The 17,096-nt window shown below is 35.4% G+C and overlaps 3 protein-coding genes and 1 long non-coding RNA gene across 4 annotated transcripts in view; 2 read left to right on the top strand and 2 right to left on the bottom strand.

Moving 5' to 3' along the window:
* Positions 1-1,829: 1,829 nt before the first annotated feature.
* On the top strand, positions 1,830-8,012 carry LOC124438234. The gene is made up of 4 exons (XM_046988251.1): positions 1,830-2,098; positions 3,191-3,267; positions 3,675-5,569; positions 6,175-8,012. Exons 2-4 carry the CDS (start codon positions 3,210-3,212, stop codon positions 7,612-7,614), a joined length of 3,393 nt encoding a protein of 1,130 aa, XP_046844207.1. The 5' UTR covers positions 1,830-2,098; positions 3,191-3,209; the 3' UTR covers positions 7,615-8,012.
* On the bottom strand, positions 2,490-3,618 carry LOC124438238. The gene is made up of 2 exons (XR_006946024.1): positions 3,175-3,618; positions 2,490-2,731 (listed from the first exon to the last, which is right to left on the bottom strand). It is a non-coding gene; the product is annotated as an uncharacterized LOC124438238 (long non-coding RNA).
* LOC124438236 (LIM/homeobox protein LMX-1.2-like) overlaps positions 5,734-17,096 on the top strand; it is a 34,169-nt gene continuing 22,806 nt past the window's right edge. Inside the window, exons 1-2 of the mRNA XM_046988253.1 lie at positions 5,734-5,743; positions 8,055-8,059. The gene's annotated coding sequence lies outside the window, so the exon portion shown is untranslated. The remainder of the gene's footprint in view (positions 5,744-8,054; positions 8,060-17,096) is intronic.
* Positions 8,811-15,549, bottom strand: LOC124438235 (anaphase-promoting complex subunit 2-like). Its single transcript, XM_046988252.1, has 21 exons — positions 14,842-15,549; positions 14,659-14,754; positions 14,474-14,532; positions 14,244-14,365; positions 13,988-14,139; positions 13,775-13,905; positions 13,328-13,448; positions 13,138-13,228; positions 12,992-13,058; positions 12,719-12,774; positions 12,493-12,636; positions 11,992-12,061; positions 11,351-11,459; positions 11,179-11,218; positions 11,001-11,106; positions 10,775-10,912; positions 10,598-10,689; positions 10,354-10,523; positions 10,075-10,233; positions 9,935-10,005; positions 8,811-9,858 (listed from the first exon to the last, which is right to left on the bottom strand). Exons 1-21 carry the CDS (start codon positions 14,984-14,986, stop codon positions 9,652-9,654), a joined length of 2,346 nt encoding a protein of 781 aa, XP_046844208.1. The 5' UTR covers positions 14,987-15,549; the 3' UTR covers positions 8,811-9,651.

The raw sequence follows: 17,096 nt of genomic DNA, 5'->3' as shown, positions 1-17,096 counted from the left end.
GATGTAGGTAATGCTTAATAATTCTCAACAAAATATTAATCTTGGTAATATTTCAATACATAATACAACCTCACACTTATATAAACTTTACAATTTAATTTATCGAAGAAAAATGCTGAAGAGTGAGATTGGCATTAAATGGAACACCTTGAGTGTTTTGAGTATAAACGTCAATAGATAAATTCTCAATTTTGCTTCTGCTTTAACGATTGTCTAACTTCAAGCACCATAGCTACAACTTTTACAATCAACTGAGTAAAAGTTATCAAAAAAATGTTAAATTGAAGTGTCATGCTTACGACAATTATACAAAATTATAAATTACAAATGAATAGTTGATTTATTATTGATTTATTGTGATTTGTGCATTGAGGAAAAAGCAATTCTTACATAACATAACATAAACCACAAAACTGCAACACCTAAAACATCTTATACAAAAATTATTTAAAATAGCACGAACAAAATATTGGAGCAAGTCAACACAGTTCAGATATAATAATCTGTAGCATCCACATTCACAGCAAGACCAAGGTAGCTTTGAAGATGATTGAGATATGACATTAGGATCATCATTTAAGTTGACTTCGTTCCATTGGACTATAGATGAATGATACAACTCTGTCTCTGACTACATATCATTTAAGATGCTGTATTACAAAATGCTGTAGACTCTAGTCTTCAATTTGGCCATATAATATTGCTTTTCTTCGACGCATATATTCATTAGTCAATTATCAATTACTCATCATACAAAATTGTGTTAAATAAAACTACTAAATATCCATGCTTAATATTCACAAAATCAGCAATGCAAATATATTTAAGACTTTAACTTGATACATCAATACACGGTAAGGTGCATAATAATATTTGGATTCTCAGGTTAGCAGTCCGATAGATACGTGAGTCGGAATCGTATAGATAATAAGTAAATAATTTTTATTCGATCTAGTAAATAATGATATAGTATGAATAACATATGTGCTCTGTTTAACAGTATACCAAACGTTAATACATAAACTCACTTCTTTGCCGGGTCCTCACGATCTACATTAATTTTACTTCAGGTTAGCAGATATAATCAAAGCAATGCAATGATTAAGCTTTCGCTCAGGTTAGCATGTGGAAACTGTCAGCTGCACTTATAGACTCAAATCCTTTGTGTCCCAATGAATATTACGCATCAATTAAATCATGCATAAATTAACCTCTTGTGCTAAATAATTGTAATCCGTGCAGTTTGTCAACAATCCAATATTAAATGTGCAGTGTTTCTCTTCTTTAATACTACCATAAGTATTAATTTGTATTAAGGCCACTTTTAATCGAAACGTTATTTAACTTGAGAAATCACGTTTAAATTTCACTTTTATTTGATAACCATATATACGCTTGCCAACGGATACAATACAAAATACAGAAAAATATATTATTAAATTAATAGAGAACGAACGGTATGAAATTGAGGTACAAAAAACTGTGAAACAATCTGCGTCTCCAATTACGTGTTTTGTTGAATTTGTTCTGTATAAAGATAAAAATGCCTATTTTTCAATGAATGTTGTCACACAACCTTAATAGTTCATTGTACGATCATGATGCAGAATTATAGATAATAATAAATTTTAAAACCTTCGAAAATATTTGCTAAAGTTTACTTTCTGTTTTGCTGGGCTGAATTCACTGATCTGATAATAGACTGGATATAGCTTCTATAGGTAGCAAAAGGGAAGCCTAATTATATATGCAAAATGCACTTCCGGGGGTAGTGAGTGGGTGAAATAGAGAAGAATGCTAAGTATTTAATGATAAATAAATCCATTAAGGCCAAGTCCACACGAATTTGGATGCATTTCAAACTGCATACTTAACTGTAAAACCGCACTAAAGTATTTCCGTTCACACGAATTCAATTGCGAAGTCGAATTCTGTGTATAGTAAACATAACTAAAGGAATTGAATTTCAACACGTGCTCCTCTTCCAAGAACTGCGAGCACATGTTCTTCGAAGAAACTATTCACCTTGAATTATACTATTTGTAATCAACAATACGGCAACGCAGAAGCTTTGGATTTCTAGGAGAAAACTTTCTTCGTAAGTATTCGATGTTTTAATTTCCTACAGGCGCTATGATTTGAATTATGATTGATTGTTTTTTTGCGTGTTCTTCGCTAAAGTTTGAAGTTTCAAAAAAGAGAGGTATACATTAGCGACTAATTAGCGTTGAGCAAATTTTCGTCCCACAAATGCTAAGGATGGGCGATACAAACATAGAAGCAAGTTGTTGCTATAAAGTGTCTGCTATATTAATCTATTCAGTACAAGTAAAGAATTGTTTTAAATAATGTTGCCACTTGCTAATCAAAATATTCATTTCAAGTCGAACATGCCATAACATCAACGAAACAAAATCCTCAGAAAATTGCTTTCAAACCCCTATGAATAATCAAAAACTTTCAAAAAGACGACTGGACCTGTAAATCGGTTTTGCACAATACTTTAATTAACAGGCCCATTAGAAATATGCTGTTTAAATACTAAATATTACAACTGTTACACAATATATGTTTGGCCATGCAAATTTCTTTGTATGATGAATGGCTCTTAGCTATATGTGTTTTTTCTCTAAAAATTTGCAAGTAAAGTACGTAGCTTTAGGTTTAGGTTTTACTTCACAAAACAAAAACAACACCTGCCTGAGATGTGTTCGCGGGGCAACCACCATATCTAAATAAGACGATGTAAAATGTTGAAACGAACACATGCTGAAGTGCTTTGCCATTTATTGATATATAAGCTATGGAAACGCTAGAAATGTTTCATCGTTTATTATTATTGAAAGATCAACAATAACTTGACATAACATTTCCCCACTCAAAAGCAATTTGTTAAATACGCTAAAGTCTGCCATGTGACAAAGGCAAGACGATATTTTTGTAGCTGAAGTGTGTCAATACACACCCGTAACATTCAACCAGACGATGCGTTACACGAACAAAAGAAAACATCCATAAAATGACAAACACTTGCATTTGGAATAGAATCGAGTAAACGCTTGTTGAGTATCATTGTAAAATAATAGAACTTAGCAACTCGAGGTAAACATAGGATAATTTTATATAGATTTCCCGCAGTGCACGTAGAAGTCCCGCATCGTAAACGAGGCGTACTTGTGAATTCTTTTAGATCCAATAGATGATCAGAGATGACTTCAAATTCCTTAATATTTGCCGTATTTTGTGTTTTCACGATATTCCTGTCGGGTGAGTATCATTTTATGGCTTTGCATCAGTTACAGTCTTGCGCTTTGCTGTCGTTAACGACTCATTTTAGCGCGAGATGTAAAACTTTACTGAAAGGAACTCGAGAAACAGGGGAATGGTGAATTATAGGAAGTATCGATCATCTTTGTGCTTAATACGTCAGATAGACTGTCAACTATGCTTTACGCTACCCTTTAGTCATGATAGCAGTTAAACATGAGATGTAAGGATGAAAAGAATGTGTCTAATAACATAAAGTGTATTCTTTGTGAAAAAACAACGACTGAGCACATGCACAAATTTACATAGTGTATCCCTTCTGTTACAGTCATTGAATGCATATCATATAATGTATCCTGAAGTCCCCGTGGTCCTTTCGCGGAATGACGTTTCAATTTATGCTTTAGGATTGGAAACAAAAAATATACACGTGTCAAACACTGCATATACTGATGCGAAAGGTTGTGGGGAAGAAGATCAACCATGTCCATCCATAGTAGAGGCAGTTAAGATTGCGAAAGAAAATGATGTTATAAAAATCCTGGCAACGAAGAAACCTTATAAAGAATGCCCAATTGTTCTAACCAAGCCCCTTAAATTGACTGGTCATCACAATGCCCCCCTTATAGATTGCAACGGTTTGGACTTTCTGAAGGTGAAAATAACGAAGAATCTGAAAAAACTAAACAACGTAAAAATTGCAAATATGAAAATCACAAATTCAAACATTGCATTCTCATTTTCGGTGCCTACATACAAAGTGTATTTGTTTCTTGAAAATGTAAATCTTCATAAAAACAATATCGATGTTTATTGGAGAAATTCTCAGTTGTGTTACCTGACGATGGACAAAGTACAAATAATTGGTGAATCGGGAAATGCTATTGAAATGGCAGGTTGTAACCAAACCGTTCTCAAACTAACAGCGACGAAGTTTTATGGCAAATATATAAACGTAAGATCGACAGACCAAAGCTGGATATTGAGACTGACTCTAAAAAACGCACTTTTTGACATGAGCAGTCGGTTGATCCATAAAACACAAAAAACCGATGACACGGTTGAAACTTCACCTCTTCATATCGTCACAGCTTTGAAAAAAAATATTGTGAATATATTCAAGTCGCACTTCCTGAATCATTTCGGGAGAAAAAACTCCATGATAAACATCACTGCCTGTCAGAAATGGTTCAAAAAACGAGAGAAAAGAGCAAAGTACCCCGCTTCTATCAACATCAACGTATTTAACACGAATTTCACAAATAATACAGTTGAAAATGGCACTGGCGCGGCTATGAGGTTTAATTTATCGAACTGGCTAACGACAAAACCGCATATTCTCTTGATTAGAGACTCCACTTTTATCAAAAATAAAGCTGTCAATGGTGGAGCGGTGTGGTTCTCCGACTGGAAAAACAAGAGTGTCCAATTTGATAAGTGTGAATTCTTAGAGAACGAGGCATTCGTGAGCGGGGGAGCATTACATGCATCGGGAGGCCGATTCAACATCAAAGTCTCAAGATTTGAAAATAATGCGGCATTCAAAGCTGGAGGTACCATTTACTTCGGGAATGTAGGGGAAAAACCGTCGACAATAAATTTTGACAACTCGACATTTAAAAACAGACCGTCTTCATGGAATCCCATTGAAGGGGGTATTATATACATTGACAAGGCCGAATCAACATTCAAAAGGAAAGTTAAATTCGATATTGCTTCAAACAACATGGGCAAGCCTATATTTTTCTACGATGGTAATCCCTCGGTTTTAAAGATGAACAGCATCAGTGAATTTCACTGTCCGAAAGGACACAGCTACGAAGAAACGGTTTACACGTACAAAATTGAAATGAAGAAATCGTATAAGGGAGAAGACCTCCAAACTTATCACAGATTTTCTTTCGTGTGTAAACCTTGTCAGGACATGTTTTACACAATGTCACGTGGATGGTATATTACCAAGGGAATAAAGAAAGACGCGAAATGTCACCCATGTCCGGACGGAGCATCGTGTAACGGTACAATCCGCGCCAAAGCAAATTTCTGGGGAAGAGTGGTCGGTGATAAGGTTGAAATGCTTCCTTGCCCCAAAGGTTATTGTTGTCATCGTGAACCTTGCTTGAGTTATGATGTCTGTCGTGAATATAGAACAGGAACATTATGCAGTCATTGTTCTCAAGGTTACACGGAAACAATGAGCTCAACAAAATGTCATCGTAATGAGATTTGCAATGGAGCTTGGTGGTTTTGGCCTCTCGCTAACCTTGGCATCATCTTCTTTTTGCTTTGCTTTTATCAAGAGGTAAAGTTTCACTAAACATCACACTTTTTTCTCTTAAGCACCATGCAAAAACTTTATACGTGGGAATAAATTAAGCCTCTTTTTTATGAAAAATATTCAATTATGGCGTTCATTATTGACCTACTTAAACTGCAAAATAGTTTCAGGTAAAGTGTTATTTGTAAAAGCAGTAGTGTTAGACAAACAGAAAGAAAGTTCCAAGATTATAAGATAACGCTAGCATCAGAGGGAGAATAACAAAGCTCACAGAACGCAACCAGGGAGTGAAGAAGTTGCAAGGAGCCTGAAGCCTGAACAACTCAGTCAATGTAAAGATATTTTCGAAAGTCAAAATGATGCTATGATATAGTATTGATAAATAGCACTTGTAATATTTCAACATCAGTAAACAGAGATTTCTAACCTTTAAATAATAAGCTGAAGATGTTCGAATTTTGTTAGTTAGATTGTTATATTCCATAGGCAATGTCCACAAGGCAAGCAGATGGCGATATGTGTAAAATACTATTGGTAGACAAATAAGATTGCCTAATTTGATTCTTTTTTTTATTCATTTACTCAGTCATCGATGTTTTTACTTATGATGTAGTGTATCTATTTTACAGGTGATATCGTTTCTTACCAAATGGTTTCTATGGAGTGATAGCAGTGACAATGTCAGTGATGCTTGCGAGTACAGACCTAACGAACGACATCATGACGAAGAAACAAATAGCGAAACAGAAAATGACTCTCGAAGCTCTCGCGAAGAAATAGAAGTTGTTTTACCCCGACAACCGTACGGTGGTATTCAAGAAAGCGATGATTACAACAACACGGGAGGTTTTTTGAAAGTTTTTTACTACTTCTATCAGGTTGTATTTCTTATCCGTCTTAATTCTGTTGTCGAAACTTCTTCCATAACAAGCAATATCTTAGACTTCCTGATGCCATTGATCAATTTTCAGTTCTCAAACTTCTGGGCATGCGCAGGCAAAAATCTCACGCCGGTGAGGAAAGTTGTTTTGAAGAACAGCGTTGCCTTCTGGTTGTTCATCTTTATATTACTATCATATTGTGTGTATCGTTTCGTAAAGGGATGTCGGGGTATTCAAATTGATGATTTACCTAACTTCAAATCGCGATCCTTCCCTGTTCGTTTGGTAGGCATGACTGTTCACGTCAGTCTTTTGTCTTACATTGCTCAAACACAAATGATTGGGCAACTTTTGGATTGTGTCAATATTGGCAATGAAAAGGTGCTCTATATTAGTGGTTCTATCAAATGTTACACTCCATGGCAAGTGTTACTGTGGATATATTTTTTCGCGATCACCATTCTTTATCCCGTCGCCCTTTTACTCGGTTCAATACTACTTCGTCAAAAAAGAATCACTCACAGAGAGTTCATTTGCGCTTGTTTCGTTCCTTTACTTGTAATGCTCATATGGGCTTATAAAACCTTTCTTCATTGGAAAAAGGTGATGAACTGGGAACAGTTGCCAAACGAAAATGACCCTTATAGAGATAAGATCAATTATATCCTTCAATATCCATACAAATCGCGGCAATTCGTCCATGCCACTATCGTGGAACATTTACGTGAAAACTGGGAGACTGTCCTGATTTCTCGACGACTAATTCTTGTCCTTTTCTTCATTTTTACTAAATCATATTTCATGCAGGCCTTCTGGTTCATTATTGCATCAACATTGTTTCTGTGGATGCATGTTTTTGTTCAACCATATAAGAACAACACCGTAAACAAGCTTGATATGATCGCTTTAAGCATTATAGTGATTTTATCCAGTCTAAGTCTTGTGGAAGTAATGTACCACAATGCAAGCCTTGTCATTCAAAGCGAGATTGAAATGATCAAAGAGCTAGAAAGTTGGTTTTTGGCATGCCTTCCTTTCGTTCTTATTGTGTTGGTTTTTGCGCCAAGAATTAAGTACTATTTCCTTAAGTGGGGGATTTCCACGCGCAGTAAGAAAAATATTGAAAAAGCAAACAATACAAACGCTAGCGGCCATGTAGCCAACGAAGAATCACCATTATCGCCATGACAATAACGGAGTAAGCAGCTATATGTCTCTCTCTGTTATCTATGTCCGCACGACTTTAGGGATAAATTTTTTGCACAAAAACTTGCATAGTTTATAGTATGAATATTTTTGTTAAGAAGTGCTTTGTGTACACTTTTCACCTCTGAAGCTATGAGTCAATAAGATCACTATCTATAAAAGTACCAGCAATGTCAATTTCTGATAGAGATGCCGGATTATGTGACTATCAAAGACTGTCCTCACTTCTTGTATTTTAATATTGTTAAATAATGATAGCTTCGATAGTCTGTGTTGTAAACGAATTTGTAAATTTTGAATTTAAATGTTTCTACATAGGAGTTAGTTTACAATGAAAATAATAAAATGAATAAAATACTGCCATTAGAGTTTACCTCTTTAGCGTTGTTCAGTTTTCCCATCAACGACAGCTGAAGTTTCAGATCATGTTTAGATTTTGACAGATTCTTCAACGCGTTAAGACATGTATGCTTGCTTTTACTGGTAACAATCGGCGTTGCTATGCGTAATAATAAAATATGAAAAGTATATTCACAGTCCTTCATTGGCAAAATTTACGATGACTATGAAGCTCAATCGTAACTTTTAATGCGACTTTATAAAGGGAGATGTTTGCCAAGCTCATTAAAATTGACTGCACATTTTACATTCAATTTAATATGCTGACAATGGCTGACAAGAAGAACGCCTGGAAAATTACGTCATTGACTGATTAGTGACTTTTGTGAAAACCATGTATAACCATGTATATACATGTACAAACTTGTATAACAATGTACAAACATGTTTAACCTAGTATAACTTGCCAATACCATCACTCCAAGTCACTGCAAACCAATAAAATTGATGTAGGTAATGCTTAATAATTCTCAACAAAATATTAATCTTGGAAATATTTCAATACATAATACAGCCTCACACTTATGTAAACTTTACAATTTAATTTATGGAAGAAAAATGCTGAAGAGTGAGATTGGCATTAAATGGAAACACCTAGAGTGTTTTGAGTATAAACGTCAATAGATAAATTCTCAATTTTGCTTCTGCTTTAATGAATGTCTAACTTCAAGCACCATAGCTACAACTTTTACAATCAACTGAGTAAAAGTTATCAAAAAAATGTTAAATTGAAATGTCATGCTTACGACAATTATACAAAATTATAAATTACAAATGAATAGTTGATTTATTATTGATTTATTGTGATTTGTGCATTGAGGAAAAAGCAATTCATACATTACATTACAAAAACCACAAAACTGCAACACCTAAAACATCTTATACAAAAATTATTCAAAATAGCACAAACAAAATATTGGAGCAAGTCAACACAGTTCAGATATAATAATCTGTAGCATCCACATTCATAGCAAGACCAAGATAGCTTTGAAGATGATTGAGATATGTCATTAGGATCATCATTTAAGTTGACTTCGTTCCATAGGACTATAGATGAATGATACAACACTGTCTCTGACTACATATCATTTAAGATGCTGTATTACAAAATGCTTTAGACTCTAGTCTTCAATTTGGCCATATAATATTGCTTTTCTTCGACGCATATATTCATTAGTCAATTATCAATTACTCATCATACAAAATTGTGCTAAATAAAACGACTAAATATCCATGAAATGATCAACCCGACTCCTAAACACCTTCTTTCCGTCTTGCATACGCTCCAAGGCAAGCACAAATCCCCATTATTCCAACAATCAAACCAACTACCAACGCAATACCATCACCAGCATCAAAAGCAGTCACAGGTTGCGGGAAGAGCAGCAAAATTACGGTGAGAAATATAACACAATTCCAAAAGTTTGAGGAAGCCATCTTGTAAAGAATTCATACATAAATACATATGCATGCTCATCATGTGATGTCATGTGACGTCACACTAGACCTGGGGAAAATGATGACTATTTTCTAGGAAAACTTCGCGAAGAATTTTAACGTTAAAACGCTGTGACTTTAGGATGGGCCAAAAGAGATACAACACCTACATAATTTCTATCATCATCTGCCGGCTTTAGGCAGCCTGTACTTTCCGCTTGCATATTGAAGTTCACCCTCGCGAACTTTTCTTTCCAGAAATCGTTTCAAATCGTCCAAGTTACATTGTGTCGGTCCATTCACGGCAAACATCCTCAACATGGAGTGAATTCTATCCAAAGGCAAGCTGTCTAAGTTTGTTAACATACCCACAATGTACGACCAAAATATCTGAAATACAAGCAAAAGTTATATGCGGAGTGTATAAAGGGAGAAATGGGTCACTGAAGGTACAAAGTCCACGTACCTGTAACTCCCCTTCCCGCCGATCACGTGATGTTGCCATTGCTGACTCACCATCACCCATGTACACAACATCTATCAAAATAAATTCGTAAGTTATATTTCACGGTTTATCGCGATAAATTGACAATACCCTATACTTACCATGTACATCTTGCTTATCTTTTCTCTTTTCCTGAACGACATAAACATCTTCGGTGTCTTGTTTCAATACATTCTGACTAAGCCAGTAACCAAGGCAACGTCGAAGCACGGTCACAGGCATGCGCATTGTGCTGCTAAGTTCGTCTAAATGCCAACGAGCTGCCGAGATAATATTAACACTTCATGTAACAGCAGTTAAAGACATTAAAATTGTTGTATTTTAGCCCTAGACATGTTTGAACATATGCACATAGAATACTACAGCTTTTCTCCGACTACATTTTTCTTGAAAATACATAATGACGGCCGCGCGGGAAGGTGAAACATTGAATGATAACGTCCGATCTTCAAACTCAAGTTCCAAATCCACTGAACCAAGATGCGCTTTCCATTCAAGTGTACGGGAACCTTTTAATGACTTGAACTGTTCCGTGTACATATCCATTGCGCTGTTAAAATGAAATACAATTTCAAAAGTCTTCTCAACATGAAGTCTTTTTCTCACGATGAGACATATGTAAACCTTTTTATTTGGGGTGGAAGCTCGAGTTTTTCCTTTCTAAATGATGGCCAAAACACACTGGATACTATCATCCCGTGAATTTCAATGTCCAACTACACAAACATAAACAATTTAGACAAAAACATTTCTGATAAAAATCGCGCCGCAATCGACAACTAGAACATGCATTTTCAGTACGTTTTTGTCAGACATTTTCATTTTGGAGTGAATGTTGGCGTTGATTCTTCTAGAGTCAGCAACATCCTTCAACATCACTTCACAATAGTGAAGATGCGATTCACCAAATCTTAGCTTCAAAAGTTCCAAGTAATGAAGCTGAAAGAGGAAAAAAAACATTGCATAAAATTATGAATCCAACAAATGGAATTTTAAGAATTGTTAAAAAAAACTATCATTTAACAACCTCCTTAGGTACATCGTAGTTGAACGAAGAGAGAATGCGATCTGCCAGTAAGGTACGATACTCCGACACAAAAAGATCTCTGCTACCATAGATGTTCACCAACATGCTACAAGGAAGTAAAAAATCCCACAAAAAAAATCAGGAAATAGCCAAAGAAGAAAATTGGGAAAATACCAACCTTATGATATCAGAAGATTTTCGACTTCTTGATGGTTTAGCTACAGTGAAATATCACAACGAACAATAAAAACAAACATTTGATGGTCAAGCAGTCATCGAAAATACATCAATTACTCCAATATCCTACAAGTCCCCGATTATCTTAATCAACATCTTAATTCAATCCTTACTGGGATCAGCATCAATCGGATCAGGCATCCATTCTTCATCGTCGTCTTCAGTATCACTGTCCAGCGGATATACGTCTTCTATTGTTTTAGTATCGCCATGTAATAACTCCTAAGGAGCAAATGAAAGAAAACAGAGGACGTAATTAATTACAAATACCTGAAAGTCTACATGGTGTATTACACAAGATAGTTCCTAGAAAACTTTGTTTGACTTTCGATCAACGAGAATCATAGATAGCAAAAACTTATAGGTCGATCAGTTCAAAACATTGAACTAAAATACATGGAACGCTACCTGAAGCAAATAATTGAAGCCAAATCTAACACCAAGACGCGTGTGTCGTGTTTCGAGTTCTGTAAATTGATTGACTACACACGCGTGTCTGGGTGTAATCTCGCGTGTCTGGGTGTAATCTCGCGTGTCTGGGTGTAAAATTTGGCTTCAAGAATTTATTAGATTGTTCTATTACAGGTAGCGGCGTTCCATGTATTTTAGTTCAATGGTTCAAATACAAATAATAAGTTATTTCCCACAGTCTCAGTCGTTGTTATCACTCCAGACTAGTGTCATGAAATTGTAATACATACAAGAGACATTTCTTAGCGGTAAGGTTTATCATCATTGAAACGGCGTCTCTCACCTCAGATAATTCCGAGCTGTTTTCATCCGTTAGATTGGAAACAATACATCTCACAGTATCCTCACGAGTCCTAAAGAGATCCATAAAACATCAGAAAAATATCTACAGCAATCTCACAGTATCCTCACGAGTCCTAAAGAGATCCATAAAAAATCAGAAAAATATAAACAGCAAAATCTACAGCTACATGTTTGTAGATGTATATCGTCCAGGTTGGTATAGTCCTGAGAAGGACTGTTTTTGTTGTTGTTGACTGACGTTTCGACAACCTTAGCGGTAGTCATCTTCAGAGTCAAAAAAAAAATGACTCTGAAGTTGACTCTTTTTTGACTCTGAAGACGACTACCGCTAAGGTTGTCGAAACGTCAGTCAACAACAAAAACAGTCCTTCTCAGGACTATACCAACCTGGACGATCTACATTTACAAACAAGTAACGATACTCCCGGGTTCAGACCATTTACTTTAAAATCTACAGCTATTACGGACCAAAACTCCAGACCTTAAATAAGCCTTAACAGGTTCACAAACGCTTTCCAAGATCACTCCAGTTGAATCGAGAACCCGCAACGCTCTAATGGCTGACACATATTGTGTTAAAATATCCGTCGTTTCAGCACCGGGATGCAATAAGCGTGTTTCAAATCTTTAAAAAAAATTTATTAAAAAATGTATAGGGGATGGAGATTATTGAGTCCATAAAGTTAATGAATAAAAAACTAACTCACGACAATCGAAGTGATTTGATCAAATGTTGACGTAAATCAGTCTTCTCCAAACATTTCTAATGAATGAATTCTAGCCATTACATGGGATGAATTAATAGATGAAAATACAAACTGTAGGACAATGATGATAATATTTGGATATTGATGATCATAGTAGGACATAGATGATCATAGAAAGACATTGGTGATCATATAGTAGGACATTATTGCGCATCAAGCACAATTAATACAAGGACTACAATTTAGCATTTTCTTTCATTGAATAAAAATCACCTTCAAATCTTCCAACGCCTTTAGAGAGTCTGGATAATCCACAATAACGCCAAAAAGTTCTTCAATTCTAGTTCAACAATAAACACATACAATGTGCATACACAAACACAGCTGTGTGTTTAAGGTTAGGTTAGGGTTGGAAAAACCTTAGTTCAGCATATGTTTTATAGACAAAATACTCCAATCTTGGTCTCCATGATTCAACAATGCTCACATCCAAATCATCAGACAAAAAACCTAAACACATCATCAATGTAGATTGAAACAGTTTTATATTAATGTCGAGCACTAAAACTATGTTGACCATGAAATATTGATCACAAAAATAACACAGACCTTTCGATGGCAAAATCCTCTTCATCCAATTCAAAACCACATCATTCAACCATTTCATTAAAGAGGGCAAAAAAGTTAGATCAAATTCTCCTTTACATAGTTCCTCAACCTTGGCCTTTACCTGTCATAACAAATAAATAATTAAAACAACAGTTACATGTTTGTAAATGTAGATCGTCCAGGTTGGTATAGTCCTGAGAAGGACTGTTTTTGTTGTTGTTGACTGACGTTTCGACAACCTTAGCGGTAGTCATCTTCAGAGTCAAATGACTTGGAGTCAAATGTTGTCAAAACGTCAGTCAACAACAACAAAAACAGTCCTTCTCAGGACTATACCAACCTGGAAATCTACATTTACAAACATGTAACGATACTCCCAGGTTCAAACCATTTACTTTAAAAGAACAGTGATGATTACAACACTTATCCATGCAAGGTCACCATCACCTTAGTATGAATGACTAAGACAAAGGAGTCACAACAGACATGTTTCAGAACACCAAGTGAATATAACATAGCATTCCACGAAGAGAACCTTTCCAGGAATTCATTGCAATCCTCATTTGTTTCCTTGATTTCTAAAATCATAACAAAAATATTGAAATGCTTAATTGATGATTTAAATCTTGAAAAAGTGTAATTTCCATTCTTTCAATTTACCATCATCCACTGCATCAACATCACGGTCAACAATAACTTCGAAAGCTTTAAACGCCCGAGCATATAAATCTTCTACACCAGATTTGAAATGCTCCGGTGGATGGGAAAAGATGGTGACTCTTGTTATTGCATGTATGCTTTTCATATCAATACTGGTTTCAAGACAAATATAAATTAACGAAAATAAAAACATGGACCTTTCGGTACGTATCACAACATCAATACAATTCAAAAAGTTCACGTTTAAAAGTTGTACCATTTCATAATTTTTCTTTGTTTGGTTAGTTCATTGAACTTCATAATAGATCCGTGAAAATCTTCAATCATCTGATGCAAGTGCTTTACACTTGACAAAATGTTTTCAACATTTGCACCATCCTGTACGTAAACAGAGTGAGGGGAGGGGGGGGGGAGGGGAAGATCCAATCATTAAATTATGAAAAATTGACCAAGAAATAACAAATTAAAGTGAAACCAATTCTTCACCTTAAATAGCATCCAAAATTTTTTGCTTATATTTTCTCGCAATCGGGACTCAAATTGCTCTAAAGAAATTAGAAATGCAGTACATATAATTATAGATTTATTTGTAATTATCTTTTAAATTATGAATAATCCTCCTTTGGCAATTTCATAATTGAATGCTTTTACAAATTTTTGACTTCAGTTACCTAAAAACCATTTCTTTAATTCATCCAAAAGAAATTCCTCTAATACAGCGGACTGCCCACATGCTTCGTATAATAATCGCAAAGCCTCCTTTATTTCTAAAGAAAAAACGGCAACAAATTGTTCAATACGCATCTCAGATTTTACTATTGCTTAAGTAAATAATGAAAATGAAATTAGGGAACCTATTTTTTTTCCTTGAGAGAAAGGATCAAGAAACGAAGTCAATTTCTTCCATAAATCACCAATGGATAGCCCCTTTAGGGTCGCCATACTGGATACCCAGAAAATACGTCGTGTAATATTGATAAAATACGTAAAGTTGCCCATGGCAACTAAAATTTGATCATATGTAGAAAAGAACAGACACGAACGCGTACATATGGGTAAACCTTACTAGCCTGGCAAAACAGGCTTGATGAACACAGTTCAAATAATCTTACTTAAGTGTTGTATAAATGATAAAGATTTGAAAAAGTGCTTTGTGCTTACTTTACAGTGCTGCTATTACTTATACCGTTTGACGAACGCCATACACGTCACGTGATTATGTTTCCGTGCTAAAATCACGGAGAAGACTTTCGGAATGTTAACAAATTCATTTCCATTATGACCGAAAGCTATTTAGTTAAAAAAAGGATGAATTGCTGCATGTTTACATATCATTTCAAATGTATTAAAGTTCATTCGTCATTTTAACCTTGTATGTGTATATAAGCATCACATGTGTTTGCTATCTCTGACGTCACCTTACAAAGTTGAATTGGTATGAAAATGACTTTCGCCTCTCTTCGCAGTTCATTCCAGTAAGCATTAGATGAAAAATTTTGCTAACAGCATGTCATAATTTTCAAAATTACAACACTGATCTGAGAGAACCTTTTGGAAAGATTCTTTATCTCTTCAACATTATACACAAACGTATATGGTTATCTTGACTTTCATTTCTTAGGTGATGCTTCTTGACATGTGGTATAATAACTGACAAGGGTTTCCATAAACTTTATTACTCTCTACAATCTCATGGAGAAGCCGCCACATTCTCTGTTGGTCCTTGTACTATCTCTCGTCAATAACATTCCTTAGAGTACTCTTCTCACAATTTCTCATCTGTATACACGAAATTTGCAGAGTACACTTTGTATCTTCTAGCAAATCTCTTGTGGTGATTTTCTCCTCTTCACTTTCAAAATCAGATTCCTCGTCCTAAAGGAACGGACGCTGGTAGGAAATTTTACATATCTTCAGCAACATCATGAACAGTTCCCACACTTCTATATGCCACGTGAGCCAACGAGCTTTTAATCTGCATTTGTGATTCATCGATATTTCTTTTGAACATATCTTTAGTAGACTCGGTGTAATTAATGGATTGTTTTTGTATTGGAACCTTGCCCTAGTTAGAGTTTTTATTGTCGTAAACATGCTTGGAACCATTTGTGTTTTTGATTGTCAAGGAGTCCTCATCCAAAACTCTCGAGCATACACTACGTGCTTTAACTACGTTTAATTTCATCAAGCTATCTTCAAGCTGGCGTCGTTTTTTCTCCTCTGTCATGCTTGGATTTTCTTTCACTGTTGGAAGTTTCATTTTCAAGTATTTCTTCTACCTCAATCCACGAATTATAATATCTGTCACAAAAAATTATAGCATTGTTTATGCACAAAATATGCAGATACAAAGTTATGAGGAAAAATAAAAACATCTCTATTCATTAACACTGATATTACGAGTGGCCTAACAAAGTCTTGATGAGTTTGAAATCCATTGGTCAAAACAAGCTTAAAAAGACAAAGAGCATGCCAAAAACATATGATTGACAAGGGCATATAGAAGCACTAATTTCAGAGCTCGCTCTGTTACAAATTAATTGAGAATTAATCTGAGAATGCGACCATGCTTATGGTCATGTCAACGACCAACTGCATGTACTAGTACCGATTATACAGTAATTAGCTCGCTCAGACACAAATTTTCAGATAAATTATCTGCGCATGCGCAGTCTGCTCAAGCATGCACAGTCGACTTGACCAGCTGCCGAAGTTCATGGTCATGGCAACGATCAACTGCATCCACTAGCACCGATTTTAAAGTAAATAGCATGCTTCGTAACAAATTTAATAGAGAAATCATCTGCGCATGCGCTAGAGCATGCGCAATCCACTCGACTAATTGTTCATAGTCATAGCAACGTCTAACTATATGTACTTACACTACATTTGTGGCAATTAGCTCACTTATTATTAAAGAAATCATATGAGCATGCGCAGTAGTGACTTTAATAATACCACAATTTTCGTAAGCCTTTGAATTTTTGTATATAAATATAAAGCTAAATATATGGATAGTGGGTGTCAACTAGCAGTGGAAGCCGGGTGCGATATGTATGCAGTGGCTTAGGGGCCCGGACGTTTCGGGTCGCGACCGCACTCAGACCCC

This window comes from Xenia sp. Carnegie-2017, unplaced genomic scaffold, assembly GCF_021976095.1.
Source record: "Xenia sp. Carnegie-2017 unplaced genomic scaffold, XeniaSp_v1 HiC_scaffold_19, whole genome shotgun sequence".
NCBI lineage: Eukaryota > Metazoa > Cnidaria > Anthozoa > Malacalcyonacea > Xeniidae > Xenia > Xenia sp. Carnegie-2017.
The sequence above is the reverse complement of the archived record's forward strand: the minus strand, read 5'-3'. Positions and strand labels throughout refer to the sequence as shown.

What these genes read in the sequence shown, in the direction of transcription:
- LOC124438234 (XM_046988251.1), top strand. Translation starts at nt 3,210, where the DNA reads ATGACTTCAAATTCCTTAATATTTGCCGTATTTTGTGTTTTCACGATA. An exon ending in TTTCACGATATTCCTGTCGG is followed by an intron (nt 3,268 to 3,674) that starts GTGAGTATCATT and finishes TTTATGCTTTAG; the next exon opens with GATTGGAAACAAAAAATATA. An exon ending in TGCTTTGCTTTTATCAAGAG is followed by an intron (nt 5,570 to 6,174) that starts GTAAAGTTTCAC and finishes TCTATTTTACAG; the next exon opens with GTGATATCGTTTCTTACCAA.
- LOC124438235 (XM_046988252.1), bottom strand. Translation starts at nt 14,986, where the DNA reads ATGGGCAACTTTACGTATTTTATCAATATTACACGACGTATTTTCTGG. An exon ending in AATTTTGGATGCTATTTAAG is followed by an intron (nt 14,366 to 14,473) that starts GTGAAGAATTGG and finishes GTTTACGTACAG; the next exon opens with GATGGTGCAAATGTTGAAAA. An exon ending in ACTACGATGTACCTAAGGAG is followed by an intron (nt 10,913 to 11,000) that starts GTTGTTAAATGA and finishes TTCCTCTTTCAG; the next exon opens with CTTCATTACTTGGAACTTTT.